This window comes from Diabrotica virgifera, chromosome 4 (genome assembly GCF_917563875.1).
Source record: "Diabrotica virgifera virgifera chromosome 4, PGI_DIABVI_V3a".
Lineage (NCBI taxonomy): Eukaryota > Metazoa > Arthropoda > Insecta > Coleoptera > Chrysomelidae > Diabrotica > Diabrotica virgifera.
This window is the reverse complement of record NC_065446.1, coordinates 264,931,359-264,949,459: the sequence shown is the minus strand read 5'-3', so window position 1 is coordinate 264,949,459 and position 18,101 is coordinate 264,931,359. Positions and strand designations below refer to the sequence as shown.

Sequence of the window (18,101 nt, the reverse complement as noted above, 5' to 3'; positions counted from 1 at the left end):
TTGAAGACAGTTTCTTAGGTTGCAGGATTTGGAAGATCTCACTATAACTGCATCACAATTACAAATGAGGCTGCAAGAGACCTATCAGCTATTTTTAAGTTGCCAAACTATTAGAAATAAACTGCATGAAGTAGGTTTAGATGCACGTAGACTTGTGAGAGTACGTGTGCTATCCACAAGAAATCGCGCTCATCGACATATCAGTGGGCACAAGAAAACGCAAATTGGTAAGTGATCCTCTACTTTGTTCACAGATGAGTCTCGATTTGGATTTGCACCAGATACGAGACGGACAAGAATTTGGAGACGATCTGGTAATGCTAAACTATTGGTCGCCGTACAGGAGGTTCATAGACAGCAAAGCAGCAGTATAAAGACACGTTGTGGCATCTCTCTTGGTGGAAGAACGGTTAATAAATGCAACATACTACCGCTATATTATTCTCGAACCTATTGTTGTATCCTTTGCATAAGAAGCTGGTTCCCAAATTCAATTAATGCGCGTGATAATGCGCGTCCACATACTGCCAGGGTCTTGCAAACATTCCTCGAAGATAACGAAATTAAGGTTTTATCATGGCCTGCACAATCGCCAGATTTAAACTCAATTGAGCATGAATGGGACATATTGGGCAGATGCATTTTACATCAAAATATTGCGTTCAATACAAAACAGCAACTGTTTGAGGGCCTTTCAATGGAGTGGAGAAGAATACCGCAGAAAGACACTGACCATTTGATCATGAGTTAGCCTGACAGATGTAGGGCAGTAATCAACAACCGTGGAGGTCATACACTGTATTAACTTAACCTACAGACTACTTTGTTGGGAGTTGCGGGTCAACAAATTACTTTTTTTATTTTTTTATGTTAGTATTTTTTGACTTATGGGAGTTTTGTCTTAATTTTTTAAGAGCTATTGCAATAATTCTAAGAAAAAATGTTTATTTTATAGGCAGATTGTTTATATTCCTTTCAGAGTTGTGACTGCATAGTTTCACTGAGGAGGCATGAGGATGCTGAAATAGCTATATGATGATGGTTGTCCAACTCTGAATCGAATATAAACAAAAACTGCCTTTATCTTTTTCCATTTTTACTCAGTTTTGAGTATTTAGAAACTGTCTTTCGGTCCTTTTCCTAGACGAAGAGAAGGTAAATGCGTGGCCTAATTGTCCTCTATTTGCTTTCTCCTATTTTCGTCGTCTCTGTGATTATATATTGTAAAATCCGGAGATACGGGATGCAGCCAGAAAGCAGTTTATTAACGAAAAGTCTTAGATTTAAAATACTGTTTATTATATTTTTATTTCAATTACTCTAATTGTTTAAAAAGTAGTAAACTTTGTATCTAGGGCTTTTCATTGTTTTCCTCGTAATACGAAAGATGTCGCTAGATTGCGTCTTAAAATGTGGAATCATTGTATCGCGATGGTTTCCCTTAAATAGGCAGATTGTTAATATTCCTTTCAGAGTTGTGACTGCATAGCTTCACTGAGGAGGCATGAGGATGCTGAAATAGCTATATGGAGATGGTGGTCCAACTCTGAATCGAATATAAACAAAAACTGCCTTTATCTTGTTTATTTTATATTTGGGACACTTGTTTCTAACTTATTTTTTAAATATTTGTAATAAATTATTTAAAATACTTCTGTAATCTCGCATTTTGTTTTTGTCCCATAGATTATTTTGATGTGTGTACATACCTATTAGGTTAATAAAATCAAAATTTATTCACCTCTCATCTTTTTTTATTAAGAAAAGGTAACAACCTCGTATAATCACAGTATCAGCCTTCACTTTATTTTTTCTACAATCACTTGATAATCAAGTGGCAACTTGCTTGTCAATGGCAACGAAAAGTTGACGTTTACTGAGTACCGTCACTTTATCGCTCTAGCGCGTTAAAGTTTAAAAATCGCGCGTCGTCCGTAACAAACATATCTTCTTAAGGTGCCGAGACCGCTTGTCGATCGTTGGCTCTTATGTTGCCCAGCATATTAACAATCATTGTCTTATTTACAGCCGCACGAAATAGTTCAGTGCTAGTTTTCCCAAACCATTGGCGTAGGTTTTTAAGCCAAGAAGTTGTACGGCGGCCCACACTTCTTTTTCCCATTATTTTACCTTGCATGACAAGGTGAAGTATGTCATATTTTTCTGGGTGACGCACTATATGACCAAAGTATTTCAATTTGCGCCTTTTAACTGTGTTTACTACTTCGCAACTTTTATTCAAACGTTGCAAAACCCTTTCGTTTGTGACTCTTTCTACCCAACTGATCTTCAGAATACGGCGGTAGACCCACATCTCAAATGCTTCTAGGTTTTTTAAAAGCGATTCTGACAGGGTCTATGCTTCAACCCCGTAAAGTAGTACTGGGAATATATAACATCGAACCATTCTTATGCGAAGTTCCAAATTTAGATCATGACTGCACAGGATTTTCTTAAATTTTATAAAACTTTTTCTTGCTTTGGCAATTCTACTTTTTATTTCTGTACTAGGATTCCAGCTTTCATTAATATGAGTACCCAGATATACAAGATTATACTCGTTCAATTGAGTCATTACCGATTGTTACGTTATAGTTATTATTATTTACGGCTGCCTGTTTACTAATAACCATAAACTTTGTTTTTCTTGCGTTGAGTTTGAGTCTATATATCGCGCGCAGAATGCCACCATTCGGTTCAATAACGCTTGAAGATGTTCAATTGATCCTGTCAGTAACAAGGTGTCATCTGCGTATCTGATATTGTTCATAAGCATACCATTAATAAGTATTCCCTCTTGCGTTTTCCAACACTTCATTTAAGATTGTTTCAGCGTAAAGATTAAACAACATGGTGACAATATACAGCCTTGTAGAACTCCACGCTTGATTTTTACTTCTTCAGAGCACTGATTCCCAACCCTAACACAACACATGCAGCCTGGCCCCAATACAAATTTGCGATTATTCTAATGTCCCTACCGTCCAGACCGGTAGATTTGAGAATATGTAGCATTTTTTCATGGCGAACTTTATCAAAGGCCTTTTCAAAATCAATCGCGCACATGAAAACTTCATGATTTACATCTCTGCATCTTTGAATTAAAACTTGGGTTGCGAATAGTGCATCACGCGTTCCAAGGCCACAGCGAAAACCGAATTGAGTACTTGAGATTCTTTCCTCAATTTTTCTATATGTTCTTTGATGAATTATTATGAGAAAAGTTTTCAATACATGACTCATTAGGCTGATGGTGCGATAGTCGCTGCATTTTGTGGCTCTGTGTTTTTTTTTTTTTTGGTAGTACAACAAATGATGATTTAAGCCAATCTTTAGGAATTTTTCCGCTTTCGTAGATTAAGTTGAATAATTTCGTAAGTATCTTAATGCCCTCGGTACCTAAAAGCTTTAGTGTTTCTACGTAAATCCCATCTGGTGCGATCGCCTTGCCGTTTTTTGCATTCTTTATATTTAGCGTAGTGCACTTTTTCCTTAGTTATTGGAGGACCGCTTATGTCATTTACCGTTTCTAGTTCGCTTCTTTCATCATCGAATAATTCCTTTATATATTCTGTCCATCGTATTAGTTGACCTTCGATATCGATTATAATTTTTCCGTTTTTATCTTCGATTAGTGGAGGGTTACATTTTTTTTATTCAGTCCTGCAACTTCTTTCAGTTTTTTGTGCATATTGAATGCGTCATAGATACGCTTGTAGTTCTCAATTTCTTTACATTGTTGTTTATGCCACTATGATTTAGCTGATCTTATTTTTCTTCGAATCGTTAGCTTTTGGTATTCTGTCAGATTAGTATTCTTATATTTTCTTCTTGCATCCATTAAATTCAATATCGGGAGTTCGAATCCTACCAGGGGCAGAAATTTTTCATTTATTATAAATTAATAAATGAAAAATAGTTTCTGTCCTTGTGGGATCGGTACTCACCGGAGGGACCGCAGACGTTCGGAAACAATTAGCGTCTCTTTGCAAAGACAATGACGTCGACTTTGCAAAGTAACAAGACACTTAGTCAACACACACACTACACATTACTCCCCTGACTTAGTGATAAGTTATACAATTACGTGGCTAAAGGTTCTAGTTCTAAACCAAAGCCAGAATCAGAAAAAAAAATTCAATATCTCTTCTGTCATCCACTGTTGCTTATTCCTACGCTGATTTTCTTTCCATTAGATGGTCTTCTTGGACTTTTTCCAATGTTTCTTTGCATGACTCCCATAATTGTTCTTCTGAATTTTTATTTCCCAACTTCTGAAACTGATCTTCTAATTTATCGGCTACTATTTCTTTTACTTCCGCATTTGAAACTTTATCTTTGCTGATCGTAGGAGATATTTTGGGTTTTTTTAATCTATTTAAATTTAAGTAATACTTTAGCTACTAGTAAGTTGTGGTTGGAGGGTACATCCGCTCCTGGATATGTTTTGGAGGATAATATAGCATTTCTATATCTTTTTGATATACAGATATAATCAATTTGATTTCTTACTATTCTTCCACAAGTGTCCATAGGAGATTTCCAGGTGTAAAGTCGTCGCTTAGGCAAGTCAAAAAAAGTGTTGGATATTACTAATTGTTTTTCTACGGAAAATCTAATCATTCTATCTCCACGGTCGTTTCTCGTTCCTAAACCAAACTTGCCAACGACATCTTCTTCACTACCTCTTCCAAACTTGGCATTGAAATTCCCCAATACATAGTTTATATCTTGGCTTCCTGTGAGTGATAATAAATAGTCTAGATCTGAATAAAAGCTTTCGACAACTTAATCGTCATATTGTTGTGTATGTGCATATATATACCTGAATGATGTTTAAGTCTGTACGATTTGTTTTTATTTGTAACATTATTAATCTATCTGAGTATAGCACGATATGTTTTACTGATTTTGCGACATTTTGTTCTAAAATAAATGCCGCACCATTTCTATGCTGCGGACCTTCTTCACCAGAGGTTAACACCTTTGTAAACAAAGGATTTTGTAGCAAGGGGTTTATTTCATTTTTTTATTAGTTTCAATTTTGATAATAATAAACGTCGAGACGCTAATCACCCAATAGGAAGAATTGCTGAGGTGCAAATTCCTGGAGGGAGTAGGAGGGGGAGACGATTAGGTAAGACATGATCAATTCACTTTTCATTATAAATTTAGGAAACATTACAAAAATAGAAACAAATTTAAAAAATCTAAATATGTAGGTATTCGCGAATGTTCAAAAAATGACATTTGTTTTACATCACTAGAGTACATCGGTATTGAAACAATGGGATAATATTTTTAGATATTTTATACATACTTAATAATAATAATTTTTTGCTGAACCAAAGGTGAGTTTCAATTGAACGAGCCTCGTATATATCAACAAACCTGTATGAATACGAAAAAATAATACTTTGTAATTTTTAATTATCTAAGTAAATTCAAACTTCCCTCGTAAATGTTTCAGTTTATGAAAAGCACCGAGCGGAGCGCTGTAGCTCTGCTTTCTTATTGGTTAATTGCTTTATATTATAAGTGGCGGACAGACGATTGTTTTGAATTTGTAGTAAATAGTGTTTTTCTCGAAGTAAAAACATAAAAAATGTAACATAGTCATTTTTGACTGCTCAAACGGCTAAAGAAGTATTCAGCCCACAAAAAATAACCGAAAAAAGCAGGTAAACGCCTGCTAGGGCGTCGAGAACCAGCGCACAGCAACGATAGCAGCGATGGTGGATGGCCGAACGAAGTGTAGACGGTAGTTGGAGTTGAATATGGGCGATGATTCTCTTGCTCGGCGTTCAATAAGTACGTGTCATGTTTGCCTACGGGTTCGTTGGTAGATAAACTACAATCTTAATATAGTGTTTATTGTGTATTTTTTGTGTACGAACAACTAATTTGATGCATTAGCTTTGCTAGAGATTTAATGGACTGAAATCAGGTTAGTAGTTTTTTCAAGCCTCGGGCGACAATCTTACGTCAATTTTGGTCCTTTTCTTTTACAGTATTGTACATCGGTATGATGTAGTTCTATATAGCTGTTTTTATGGCCTCTGTAAACTAAAAAATATGTATACACTTGGCAGTTACCTACTTTTGTTATGTAAATAGGTTTGCGTTTTCTATTTCTATTTCTCACGTAATTTTCCCACAAAGTAATATTTACCTGGTTATTTCGATAATACAGTGATATCACGTATCATACCGTATATTCAGGTATTTGTTAACGAGATGTTTGTTTTTGATTTTAGTTTACAGACGGCATTTTATTTCCTTTTTACGCTGAGTTAAAAGCTAGGTATATTTACTTTCAAGAAATAAAAATTGTTATCTAAAAGCGTCGTGACTCAAAATATTTTTAACGATTAGTAATCACTGGCTAAGAAATCATAAAAACTATTTCTTTTTGTTCACAAAATTGTACTACAAAATATTCTGTCAGTTGGTTAACGGTTGTTAATATCACATCATTCTACATTTCAGTGGCATGTTATATTACGAAACAAAATCGTTCTTATTAATAACATTGCCACAGTACTTATTTTAAAAGTACTGCCAAGCACTTTCACAAAGGTGTTCTAGATAATATTGCGTAATAAGATTATTATTATTGTGCTCTTTAATTTTAGTTCTAGTAGGAATAAGAACGTGTCAAAAGTCAAAACTCCATTAGATGTAGATGTTTGTTTAACGACAATAAAGTGAAATATTTCGATCCAACAAAGTGCACAAGTACTTGCAGTGGTGGGTAGGTAAACGGCCGCGGGCCGATTCAGCCCCCTTTTCCTCCCGCGTGTCACAGTATTTCATCAAACACAACAAAACGGAAATAATAGAGGTGCGAGATATTTTCTGAAAGTAACTGTTACTTTGTGTCTGCAATGATTTTGTATTCGAAAGTGGAGATTTGCCTCTAGGATTAGGATACAACACTAATACACCTTGTAATAACCAGTGGTGAACAACCCCCCTACATGCGAAACTATATGTACACGAAATTTTCAATTTTCTAAATCTGACTGAATTGAAAATTTGGACAAATCCCATGTTAGCGTTTAAGAAAAGACTCAACCATCCATTTTGGTCTAAGGGTGTGGATTTTACGGCCCTTCCCATTTAGGGTCTGTTTTTCGTTCTCGTCCCCAAAACTCTAAAAAAATTTGAAAATTTATTTCCGACCTTTGTGGCTTCTGATAGTACTGATCGTTACCTTTCCAACGCATGTCTAATTTTGAAAGTCGGTTATACCATTCAAAAGTTATCGAGCTCAGAAATATGACTTAATTTCTATTTTAAAAGGGGAAAATGTTTGTGGGTATGTATGTATGTATAGTATTTTTACTATAAAAGCGATATTACGTAGGTCAAAATTTTTGACGTAAGAGAACTGTCAAAACATTAGAATGTGACTTTTCATTATTGCCATGTTTGTTATAAACATGGCAATAATGAAAAGTCACAATCTAATGTTTTGACAAACATGGCAATAATGAAAAGTCACATTCTAATGTTTTGACAGTTCTCTTACGTCAAAAATTTTGACCTACGTAATATCGCTTTTGTAGTAAAAATACTATATATGTGGAAAAGTTACACTAATGTGAATTTTTTTTCTGTGTTTCAAGAGGGGGTCAGGGCCGATACAGAACCGGTGTAGTTTGGCACATTTGACCTCCCATAAGCCAGCTATAGGACTGGTTAGGGTAGGTACAAAATGGCATATTTTTTGGGATATATATTGGGTTCAAGGAGAGGCAGCAAAACGGCAAATACATCAAATCAATAGCGTTGAGTTAAGCTTTCAAATGGTGCCTAAGCGGTCAGGATCGGGCATACACATGGCTCAGTATAGCCGAAAAACTGAAAAATTGAACTTTGGGTTTTTCGACAATACTCAAAATTTTCAACCTACCATTTGCTCCGATAACTGGGAGTTTGTAGGACTTTAGACGTGTCTAACGGTGTATACCTAATATCTGGGAAAATTCCAATTTTTAAATTATAGGCCTCATAAGTTTGATGAAATCCAGTTCCCATAGGAATGAACAGTTTTTCAAGCTCACTAGATCCTATAATACCTTCACTTATCTTATTTGTTCTTTGATGCAAGATACCTTTCTAACTCATGTTTAGTGATCAAAATCGGTTAAGCCATATACAGAGAGAGTCTGTAATTTGGAATAAATTCAATATCTCAAATACGAATTGTTTTTTAGAAAATGCTCAGACCCGTCGATTAGTATTTCAAATTTTCCTTTTTATTTATTTATTTATTATTTACGGACCGAAGTCCATTAGTACATGATACAATTAAATTAAAATGTCACACAAATTAGAAAAATAAGATCTAGTAGGTACAAAATTGGTAAATACATAACAAACAATAATAAAGAATAAAATTACTTGCTCTCATTTAACAATTGAGAGCTAGAACATTTTGAAATTGACAAATACAACTTATCCTAGAACAAAGACAATAACAGTAGTTGACAAATCAGTCTTGAAATTAGAACATTAAGTTAAGTATAAATGTAATTGTGTGGAAAACGCAGTAAAGTCGTTCACAAAGAAATCAATTTGCGGAGATAATGTGTTTGCTAATTTAATAGTTTTAGAGAGATAGGAACTTGAAGCATAATTTGTGCGGTTAATGACCTCGTGGAAGGTGGTCACAGAACGGGTGGTTCTTGAAGGTACATGTAGACCAATTTTATTTAAAAGTGGGATACAGAATTTATGACCATGAATTAAGTTATATAAGAAGCAAAGATCTTTATGTTGACGACGACTCTGTAATGAGTCAAGTCGAATAATTTGCAGTAAAGACTCATAACTTTGACCAGTGAGATGCATCTTATAAGCATAATAACGTAAGAATTTACGCTGAACTTGTTCGATTTTATTAATATGACAGTTATATTGAGGTGACCAAACACATGATGCATAATCTAAATGTGGTCTAACCAAAGAACAATAAAGAAATTTTAAAGAACGACCAGTTGTAAAGTCATAGCTGCATCTTTTAACAAAGCCAAGCATCTTTAATGACTTAGAAACCATGCTATTAATGTGTAGGTTGAAAGAACACATGACAAACACACAATTCGGCTTTAGGGATGCATTGGGTACTCGAGAGGCACTTTTTGCAATACAAGTTCTCTTTCAAAGATGTAGAGACGTGAATTGTGATATATATGTGTGTTTTGTTGATTACCAGAAAGCGTTCGATAGAATAAAACATGACGAACTGATGAAAATATTAAATACAATTTGTCTAGACAGCAGAGATCGCCGTATAATAAACAATATCTATTACGAACAAACTGCAGCTGTTAGAGTAGGGGATCAGTTAACAGACGACATAAAGATAAAAAGAGGTGTGCGACAGGGATGTATATTGTCCCCATTATTGTTCAATACATATTCAGAACACATTATGAACCTAGCGCTAACGGACATAGACGAGGGAATACTTATAAACGGAGAACGATTGAACAACATAAGATACGCTGATGATACTGTCATTTTTGCAGACAGTCTTGAAGGTCTGCAGACACTTGTCTCCAGGGTGGCAGAAGTAAGTAGCAGGTTTGGGCTTGATTTTAACATCAAAAAAACCAAATACATGGCTATAAGCAAAAATAGGATACCACCTGGTCAATTACTAGTTAACCAACAACCTATAACACAAATCACCAACTTTTGTTATTTGGGTGCAAACTTAAATGAACAGTGGGACCAATCGACGGAAATTAAGATAAGGATCGAGAAAGCAAGATCAGCCTTCGTCAAAATGAAAAAAATCTTTAACAGTCACGATATAAAATTGGAAATAAAAATTCGTTTACTAAAGTGCTACGTATTCTCCGTTCTTTTATATTGCGTGGAGTCATGGACCTTAACTGAAGCATCACTGAAGAGACTCGAAGCATTTGAGATGTGGTGCTATAGACGCATTTTGAGGATTTCCTGGATAGACAGAGTTACCAACGAAGAAGTTCTACATAGAATGGGTAAAGAGTGCGAACTAGTCGTAACCATAAAACGTCGCAAACTGGAATACCTGGGCCATGTAATGCGCAATGAACAACGATATGACCTACTTCGGACCATACTTCAAGGTAAAGTGCATGGGAAAAGAGGTCCAGGACGAAGAAGAATATCCTGGCTGCATAACCTGCGAAAATGGTTTAACTTAACCGCTACCGGACTTTTCAGGGCAGCAGTCAACAAAGTCAGAATAGCCATGTTAGTGTCCAACATCCGTAACGGATAGGCACCATAAGAAGAAGAATATTGCCCACTGACCATTTGACAATAATTGAGGGCAACATTATGAGCATTTGCTTAATTGAAATAATTAAATTCAATTATTATTTGATTATTTATTTTTTATTACTTTGTTATTTTTTATTATCTTGTATATGGTAGGGAATAAAAATTTGAAATTTTGCAGTTATGTATAACTTTACACACCCTATCAAAATAACAGTGTTGCCATTTAAGAAAATCAATGATGACGTCAAATCTCTAAATTGGGACACCCTGTATACATTATTATTATATGTCAAACATGACAAATTGAAATACAAATCGACGGGTCTAAGCATTTTTCAAAAAAACAAATAGTATTTGAATTATTGAATTTTTTCCAAATTACAGACATAACTTTGTTATTTTTTATTATCTTGTATATGGTAGGGAATAGAAATTTGAAATTTTGCAGTTATGTATAACTTTACACACCCAATCAAAATGGCTATCAAAATGACAGTGTTGCCATTTAAGAAAATCAGCGATGACGTCATATCTCTAAATTGGAACACCCTGTATAAATTATTATTGTATGTCAAAAAGGACAATTTGAAATACTAATCGACTGGTCTGAGCAATTTTCAAAAAAACAATTAGTATTTGAGATATTGAATTTATTCCAAATTACAGACTCTCTCTGTATAAGTTATCGAGCTCCAAAGTATAATCCATTTAACCATTATTGCCGAAATGTTATAGTTATCTAGTTGTAGTGGTTACGATGCTAATTTTGATTGGGTAATCCAAGTTCATTTGTCAGCCATCACAATACTTATTTTTTTAATCTATTCCGTATAGAAAAAAAATCGAGTGTATATTCGATGCACACAAAGAATTATATTGAAAAAAAAAGTATTGGGATGGCTGGGATATGAACTCGGATTGCTCTATCACAAGTTTAGTGTCGTAACCACTAGATCATTTGGACGATAATGTGACAAAGAAGGCGACCACTTATAGCTCTTAACATGTAATCGAGAAACATTACATACAAGTTCATACATTTAATTTATAAAAAACTTTGAAAAATCACTGATACAAGAATAAAAAAACCGCTAAACGCTGGTAGAAATGAGTGACGCACACAATATTCCTCCTACAAAAGAGCTGATATAGTTGGTTCCCTAACCTCAGACACAACTGGCTAGTGATTTTATTAAGTAATTTACTAAATTTACTAAAAAATAATTACTAAATAGTTAATAATTACTAAATAGTTAGTAATTTTGCCAATTTTGGCAAAATTGGCCAAAAACAAAAAAATTACTAAAATCACTAGCCAGTTGTGTCTGAGTTTAGCGAACCGACTATATGAATATTACGTGGCGCAAGAATGAATTTTCATTTTGATGGAAAATAAAATTATGGTTTTATTTTGAAAGATTTTTTATATTTGCTTTAAATTTAGCAAATATTTGCATTTCATTATTTTGTGCAAATCCCTAATGTAGACCGCATACTGTAGTATGCTTTTTCTCATGAGAATCTTTCAGTGCGTCACAGTTTTTCGATTTCTTTCTAACGCATTAAATTGTATGTGACAGAAAAAACGCACGTCGTTGATTACATTTCGTCGGTGACATTTATAATATTTATTCTAGTTGTCAATAGATGGCGCCATAATCGAAAATAAAATAATTTGCGAATTATATAATATATCTACGAATATAATCTGAACAATTTATAAGACTATTCAAATCAAAGAAAATACCATTTTATAAATGCAATAAACACAATTGATTTGATTTTATGCCAAATTGCAAATAAAATGTAACAACTGTCAGATTTAACTAAAATGTCATGCCACTAAAATGTATATTCTTACCTTTTTCTCTCATTTGTGCCGCACTGAAAAGTGCTCATGAAAAGAATCATAGCCCCCTTTTTCCATCCGTTTTTGACATCGTTTTCGTGAATTAATATTTCGTCATTTTCATCTCGGATACTTGTTTGGGCATCAAAGCCCATCTCTATACCATAACCAGACGGTTTTAAACTAACAGCGTTGCCAAATGTTCAGTCCAGATGGTGATTTTAGAGGATAATTTTGTCAAAATAAGTGTATAACACTAATATATAACAGCATGCCTCTTTGTTGGAAAAATGTTTATTGATAAGTTATGGAATGTTTTTTTAATATTCAATAGGGATTAATCGAAATATCGGAATATTTGTAGCATTTTGAAATAAGAACTCTTTAAATCTGGTCATGATATAAAAATATTCTAAATCCAAGAATTTGAATACAGCTAGCCACACTGTTGTATGCTTAGAGTATGGAAAATTTTTTACCCTAAATTTTCCATGCTCTAAGGTTGTATGCAACTGTCACTTCTTTCTCCTTGGGCTTTTCCTATTATCAAAAACAAGGTGCAGAAACAGCGTTGCCAATTCTAATGTCTCTTGGCTGTTGTGCAGTGATGCCACAGCTAACGATTTTTTCGGCAGATCTACCGAATTCCTGTCAAATCTACCGATATACCGAATAGGCCTGGATCCCGCATACCAAAAAAAGGTTGTTTAATAGCAAGCTGAAAATTTGTTAATAGCTTAACGGTGTCTAGTCGGACAAACTTTGATCTATGAGAACACTGGAACAGGGGAAGTTTTAATTGTGGAACATGATTTTAATTGTAGAACATGTCATCTTCACAAATCCATGATTGTGAAAACTAGCCGGTATGAAAAAATGTTTGTCCAAATATGTTGGGCATTTTAAATAAGACTGACAAGTAGAACATGTCAAATAACAGGAATTATATTGGTAGTAAATAACAGTCTGATTTTTGCTTGAGAGTTTAATTAAAGGCTAACAAATAAATTGGAAGTTCTGTCTGACAAAATGCATGGAACGTTTTTGTAGTCTGAAGTTCGAAAACCTGCAACATGTTCCACAATTAAAATTTCCAGTGTTCCTGTACATCAAAGTTTGTCCGAACAGATACTGTTAAGCTATTAACAATTTTTCTGATCCAAGATAAAATATGTGAATACATTGACTTGCTCAAAGGCATATGCTTTTTCTCATGAGCATTTTTCAGTGCTTCACAATTTTTCGATTTCTTTCTAACACATTAAATTGTATATGACAGAAAAAAAGGCACATCGGTGATTACTTTGGTAATTATTCTAGTTCAGTGATTATTCTATTTTTCGATAGATGGTGCTATAATAGAAAAAAATTTATTTACTAATTATATAATATATCTACGAATATAATCTGTACAATTTATAAGCCTATACAAATCAAAGAAAATACCATTTTATAAATGCAATAAAGGCAATTGATTTGTTGTTATGCCCAATTGCAAATAAAATTTGACAACTGTCAGATTGAACTAAAATGTCATGTTAGAATAAATGTTATAAATGTATATTATCACGGACTTACCTTTTTTTCTATCATTTGTGACGCACTGAAAAATCCTCATGAAAAGAACCATAGTTGTTAATTTGGATTTTCTCTCATATATATTATCTACTCTTACTCTAGTTCATTTACTGTGTTCATCAGTGAACGACAGAATTTGTGTCAATCTATTTAAGATAGTTCTGTTCAACTGAACACTGCCTGGCTGCCCGATATATTTGTCATCTGTTGATGATTTATTTTCTACGCTAACATAGTTTATTTCTTGCCTGATAATAGTTTTAACTCGGAATTCAAGCTTAGTAAATTATTTTTATCTGTACAGGTTGTTAAATTTATGAATATGTTCATGTAACAGTGAAATCTTTGAAAGAGTTCCTTGTAGAATAGTAAAACCTATACAGTAAAAATGTATCCAATTTTAGGGTTGGCACTTTTTGTGATGCAATGTTGGAGAGAACAACCAGATCTTATTTTGAAGAAGCATTTACAGATGATTTCAAATACCTACAATCAAATATTTCAGAAAGGCGAAATACAAAAGCTAGTACAAGATTGCGACAAAGGAGTGATGATCTATTGCTAGACGAGCATATCATGACACGCAAAACACGGTAAGCACAATTTATTTTGTCCTCTCACTTTGATTTTGATTTATTATTTTTGACATCTTTTATATCAAATGCACGTTCCAATATAAAGCAATTATTGTCTTTTAGGACTAGAAGGCCAAGAATATCAGCCCTTCAATCAGGATATTGTGCCGTTTGTAATGTCCCATATAATAACGTGGAAGATCATATCCAATCAAAGAAACACCAAAAGTTAATAGGGGAAGATGCCAATTACATAGCATTAAACGGATCTCTGAATGGTTTTCTGCAAAACAACAGTATTCCATTTTTGAATTTAAATGGTATTGACGCTATAGGTAATTTTTTTCTAACAATTAGTTTATAGAGAATGTCCCCTTACTAACAATTTCTAATCGAGTAAACTCACTATTAAATGCTACAACCTTCTACATATTTTAAACCCTAAAATAAATAAACCTCTTCTTCTTCTTTTTGTATAGACATGACTGTGTTTTTTCAATGTGGCTCTATAGTTTATTTTGTAACCAAGAGGAGTAAACTAAAAAGACAGATTCACGATCGAGAAAGTCACTAGAAAAGTCAACAAATACATCTTCTTTTTTGGTTGATCATGTCGGCCTTCTACGGTAATCCATAAATCTTATATTATACGAATACGTCGCTAAAGAGTTCCAAAAACAACTATTTTTTGTATAGAAGCAAACTGAAAATTGAAAAATTAAAGGAATAACGCAGAAAACACAAAAATAGCTGATATAACTTAACCAGTAAAGTGCCAGAAGTGTCAAAATTTCATAAATGTCATTAGTGTCAAAATTACAAACAGTGGTGTAAACTTGCCTGGGGTTGGACCAATTACAAACAAGCATTACACGCGGTAAATTTGAATTACTCCTCCTGGTTTAAAAACAAACCATAGTAAGTTGTCGTTCCATCATTTTTGTGGTCTCCCACTGATCGTCTTCTACTCTATTTGTTGTCATTCAGCTTATGTGGTCATTCCATTCTATTCTTCTGTTTCTTAACCAGTTATTAATGTTGTACACCTTGCCTCTCCGTCGTATATCTTTGCTTCTAGCTCTGTCCCATAGAGTCTTACCATCGATTTTTGGAAGGGTTTTCATCTCCGCTGTTTTGATCAATATTTTTGTCCTCTCTGTGTCGGGTCGTGTTTCTGCCGCGTATGTCATTATTGGTCTGATGATTGTTTTGTAAATTCTGCCTTTCATTTCTTTTCTGATATTTTTATTTCTCCATATTGTGTCATTCAGGCAACCTGTGGCTCTGTTTGCTCTATTCACTTGATCTTTCACTTCTGTTTCGAGGCTTCTGTAGCTAGATAGTGTGATGTCTAAATATTTAAAATCCATCACTTGTTCTATTATCTTAACCACCAGCTCCAATTTACATCTTATTGGATTTGTTGTTATAACATTGCATTTTGTCTTTTTTTGGGAAATTTTCTGGCGGTTATGTTAAATTGGTGTAGCATATGTTGTAAACCATCTTCACTTTGAGAGATTAACCTTTTATTTCCATCTTATGTTTTTGAGACAATCCTAAATTTAGTTTTTATCTTTTTCATTTTTAGTCCATATCTAATGCAATAATCGTTAATTCTATTATTTTACTTCTTCTTCAAGTGCCCTGTCCGTTGCGAACGTTGGCTATTAACATGGCAATTCTGATTTTGCTTGTGGCACTTCTGAATAGTTCGACCGATGTGATCCCGAACCACTTCCGTAGATTTTGGAGCCACGAGTGTCTTCTTCTGCTTGGCCCTCGCTTACTGTCTATTTTTCCCTGCACAATCAATTGCAGTAGACGGTACTTATCGTGTCTCAATATGTTGCCTAGATCCATTGCTTCAACTTGCTGTAGTTGAGCCTGATTTAATTTAGTTTTTCTACGACGTTGGGGAGGAGCAAACAATTTTTTTTCTCTGCCTAATTTCAAGAGTTTTATCCACGAAGTTATTGCGCTTCTTGAAATGCAATATATAGATATATAGATATTCAAGTTTATTTTTGTTTAATTGTGCTCACGATTTCTTTCTCTTTTCCGATTCTGTGGATTACCTCTATGTTGGTGACATGTTCGGTCCAGGATATACGAAAAATGCGTCGGTACAGCCGCATTTCGAATGCTTCTAGTTTTTTCGTGAGCGTCTCTGTCAGCGTCCTGGCCTCCACAGCATATAGTAAGATCGGAAAGATGTAGCATTTAACTAGACGTAGTTTTAGGGGAAGAGATAAATCTTTGCTTACGAGGAGCTTTTTCATATTATTAAATGCTATTCTAGCTCGTACTATTCTCGCCTTAATTTCTGTGCCATGTTCCCATTTTGCATTTACGTTGGTGCCAAGGTATACATAAGATTCTATACGGTCAGTTAGTATGTTGTTTATCCGTAACTGTTGAGCAGGTTGTTGTTTTTTGCTTATCAACATCCATTTTGTCTTCTTGAAGTTGAGGCTTATTATTTTACTATTTTACCTTATTATTTTACCAGACTGTTATATATCGAAAATGTTGTTAGGTGTACATGAAACCTCCCTCGATGATTTCTCACCTATTCACAAGAAGCGCAGTATGCGCCGAACGCGGGCAGCGTCGGTCATGTTTGACAGAGTTAATCCTTCTCCTCTCTCTCCAACTGGCAGCGATATAACAGGTCATCATTTAAGATCTAGAAGAAACATCAATTATATGACTCCCCCGTTGGACGAGGATAGTTTACAGGAGAAACCAGATTTAACCCTTGTAGAAGAACCTCAGGAACTGGCGGAGAATAAGGAAAAGGAAACTAAAGGGTTGAGGTCTACTACTAGGTCTTTAACGGTAAGTACAAAACACTTCAGCTAAATTCTATTATACAGTAGACTCTCTCTATAACGAGAACTGAATGGCAGACTAATTGCCTCGTTATAAGCGGATCTCATTATATCAGACAACAATAATATTGTGCATACATTATATGAATATAATATAGTTTTCTAAAACATTAACTTCCTGTAGTGAAGCCTTTCGGAGCAATATAAGATACTAAATGTTGTTTCCTCAAATAAATTTTAAATTTTCTTACAATATTCAATATCGGTCGATAGATACACAGAACAGGAAGAAGTTTATTTTAGGCGGTGCATTTTATTACAAAATTATCCTCGATAACCACACAGATGTTGGAGGTTTCTGATACAGGTAGTTTGTAGTAATATTAGGAGACTCCCTATAAAATATGTTTTAAGTTTTAACCTTTTCAGGACCGTACCGATTTCAGGCGGCTGTGCTCGCTGGACCGTAGCCGACGTGCTTGCGAGTTTATTCGGCTCTGGTCCACAAACGCGGTTTCAGATGTTATATTTTTTAGTATTATTTCAAGAGCGTAGGCGCAAAATTTCGAAGGCAGTAAGAAAACTAATAAACATTTTTGAAAATTTTAAACGCAGAATGAAAGATTACATTATTACCGAGGGCCTACAGTCCCTTAGAATAACCAAAAAGTGTCTTTTGAATGAGATATTTGAAATTAAAAATCACAATAAATTTTTTCTTCTTTTTCACCCCTGCCACTTATTAAAATAAATATTATAGAAGTTTTCAGCGACTTTTAGCCCTCGGTAATAATGTAATCTTGTATTCCGCGTTTAAATTTTTCAAAAATACTTATTAGTTTTCTCAAACTTCGAAAAAAATAAATGCATTTAAAAAGCATTGGCGCAAATTTTTGCTCCTATGCTCTTAACTACATTTATGGAAATAAATAATTTTTGAGAAGCGAATCAAAATACATTTTATTAAGAAAAAAAATTGCA

General features: G+C 34.2%; 1 protein-coding gene across 4 annotated transcripts in view; it reads left to right on the top strand.

Moving 5' to 3' along the window:
- The first annotated feature begins 5,531 nt into the window (after nt 1–5,531).
- The window catches only part of LOC114325148 (uncharacterized), a 36,524-nt gene continuing 23,954 nt past the window's right edge, over nt 5,532–18,101 (top strand). For 2 of the 4 annotated variants that reach the window (XM_028273124.2, XM_028273107.2), the window contains exons 1-4: nt 5,532–5,947; nt 14,116–14,304; nt 14,410–14,621; nt 16,826–17,127. In XM_028273124.2, coding sequence (XP_028128925.2) covers nt 14,138–14,304; nt 14,410–14,621; nt 16,826–17,127 — 681 coding nt within the window. In that variant the 5' untranslated portion in view covers nt 5,532–5,947; nt 14,116–14,137. The remainder of the gene's footprint in view (nt 5,948–14,115; nt 14,305–14,409; nt 14,622–16,825; nt 17,128–18,101) is intronic. The other 2 variants (XM_028273114.2, XM_028273133.2) reach the window with 2 other exon arrangements.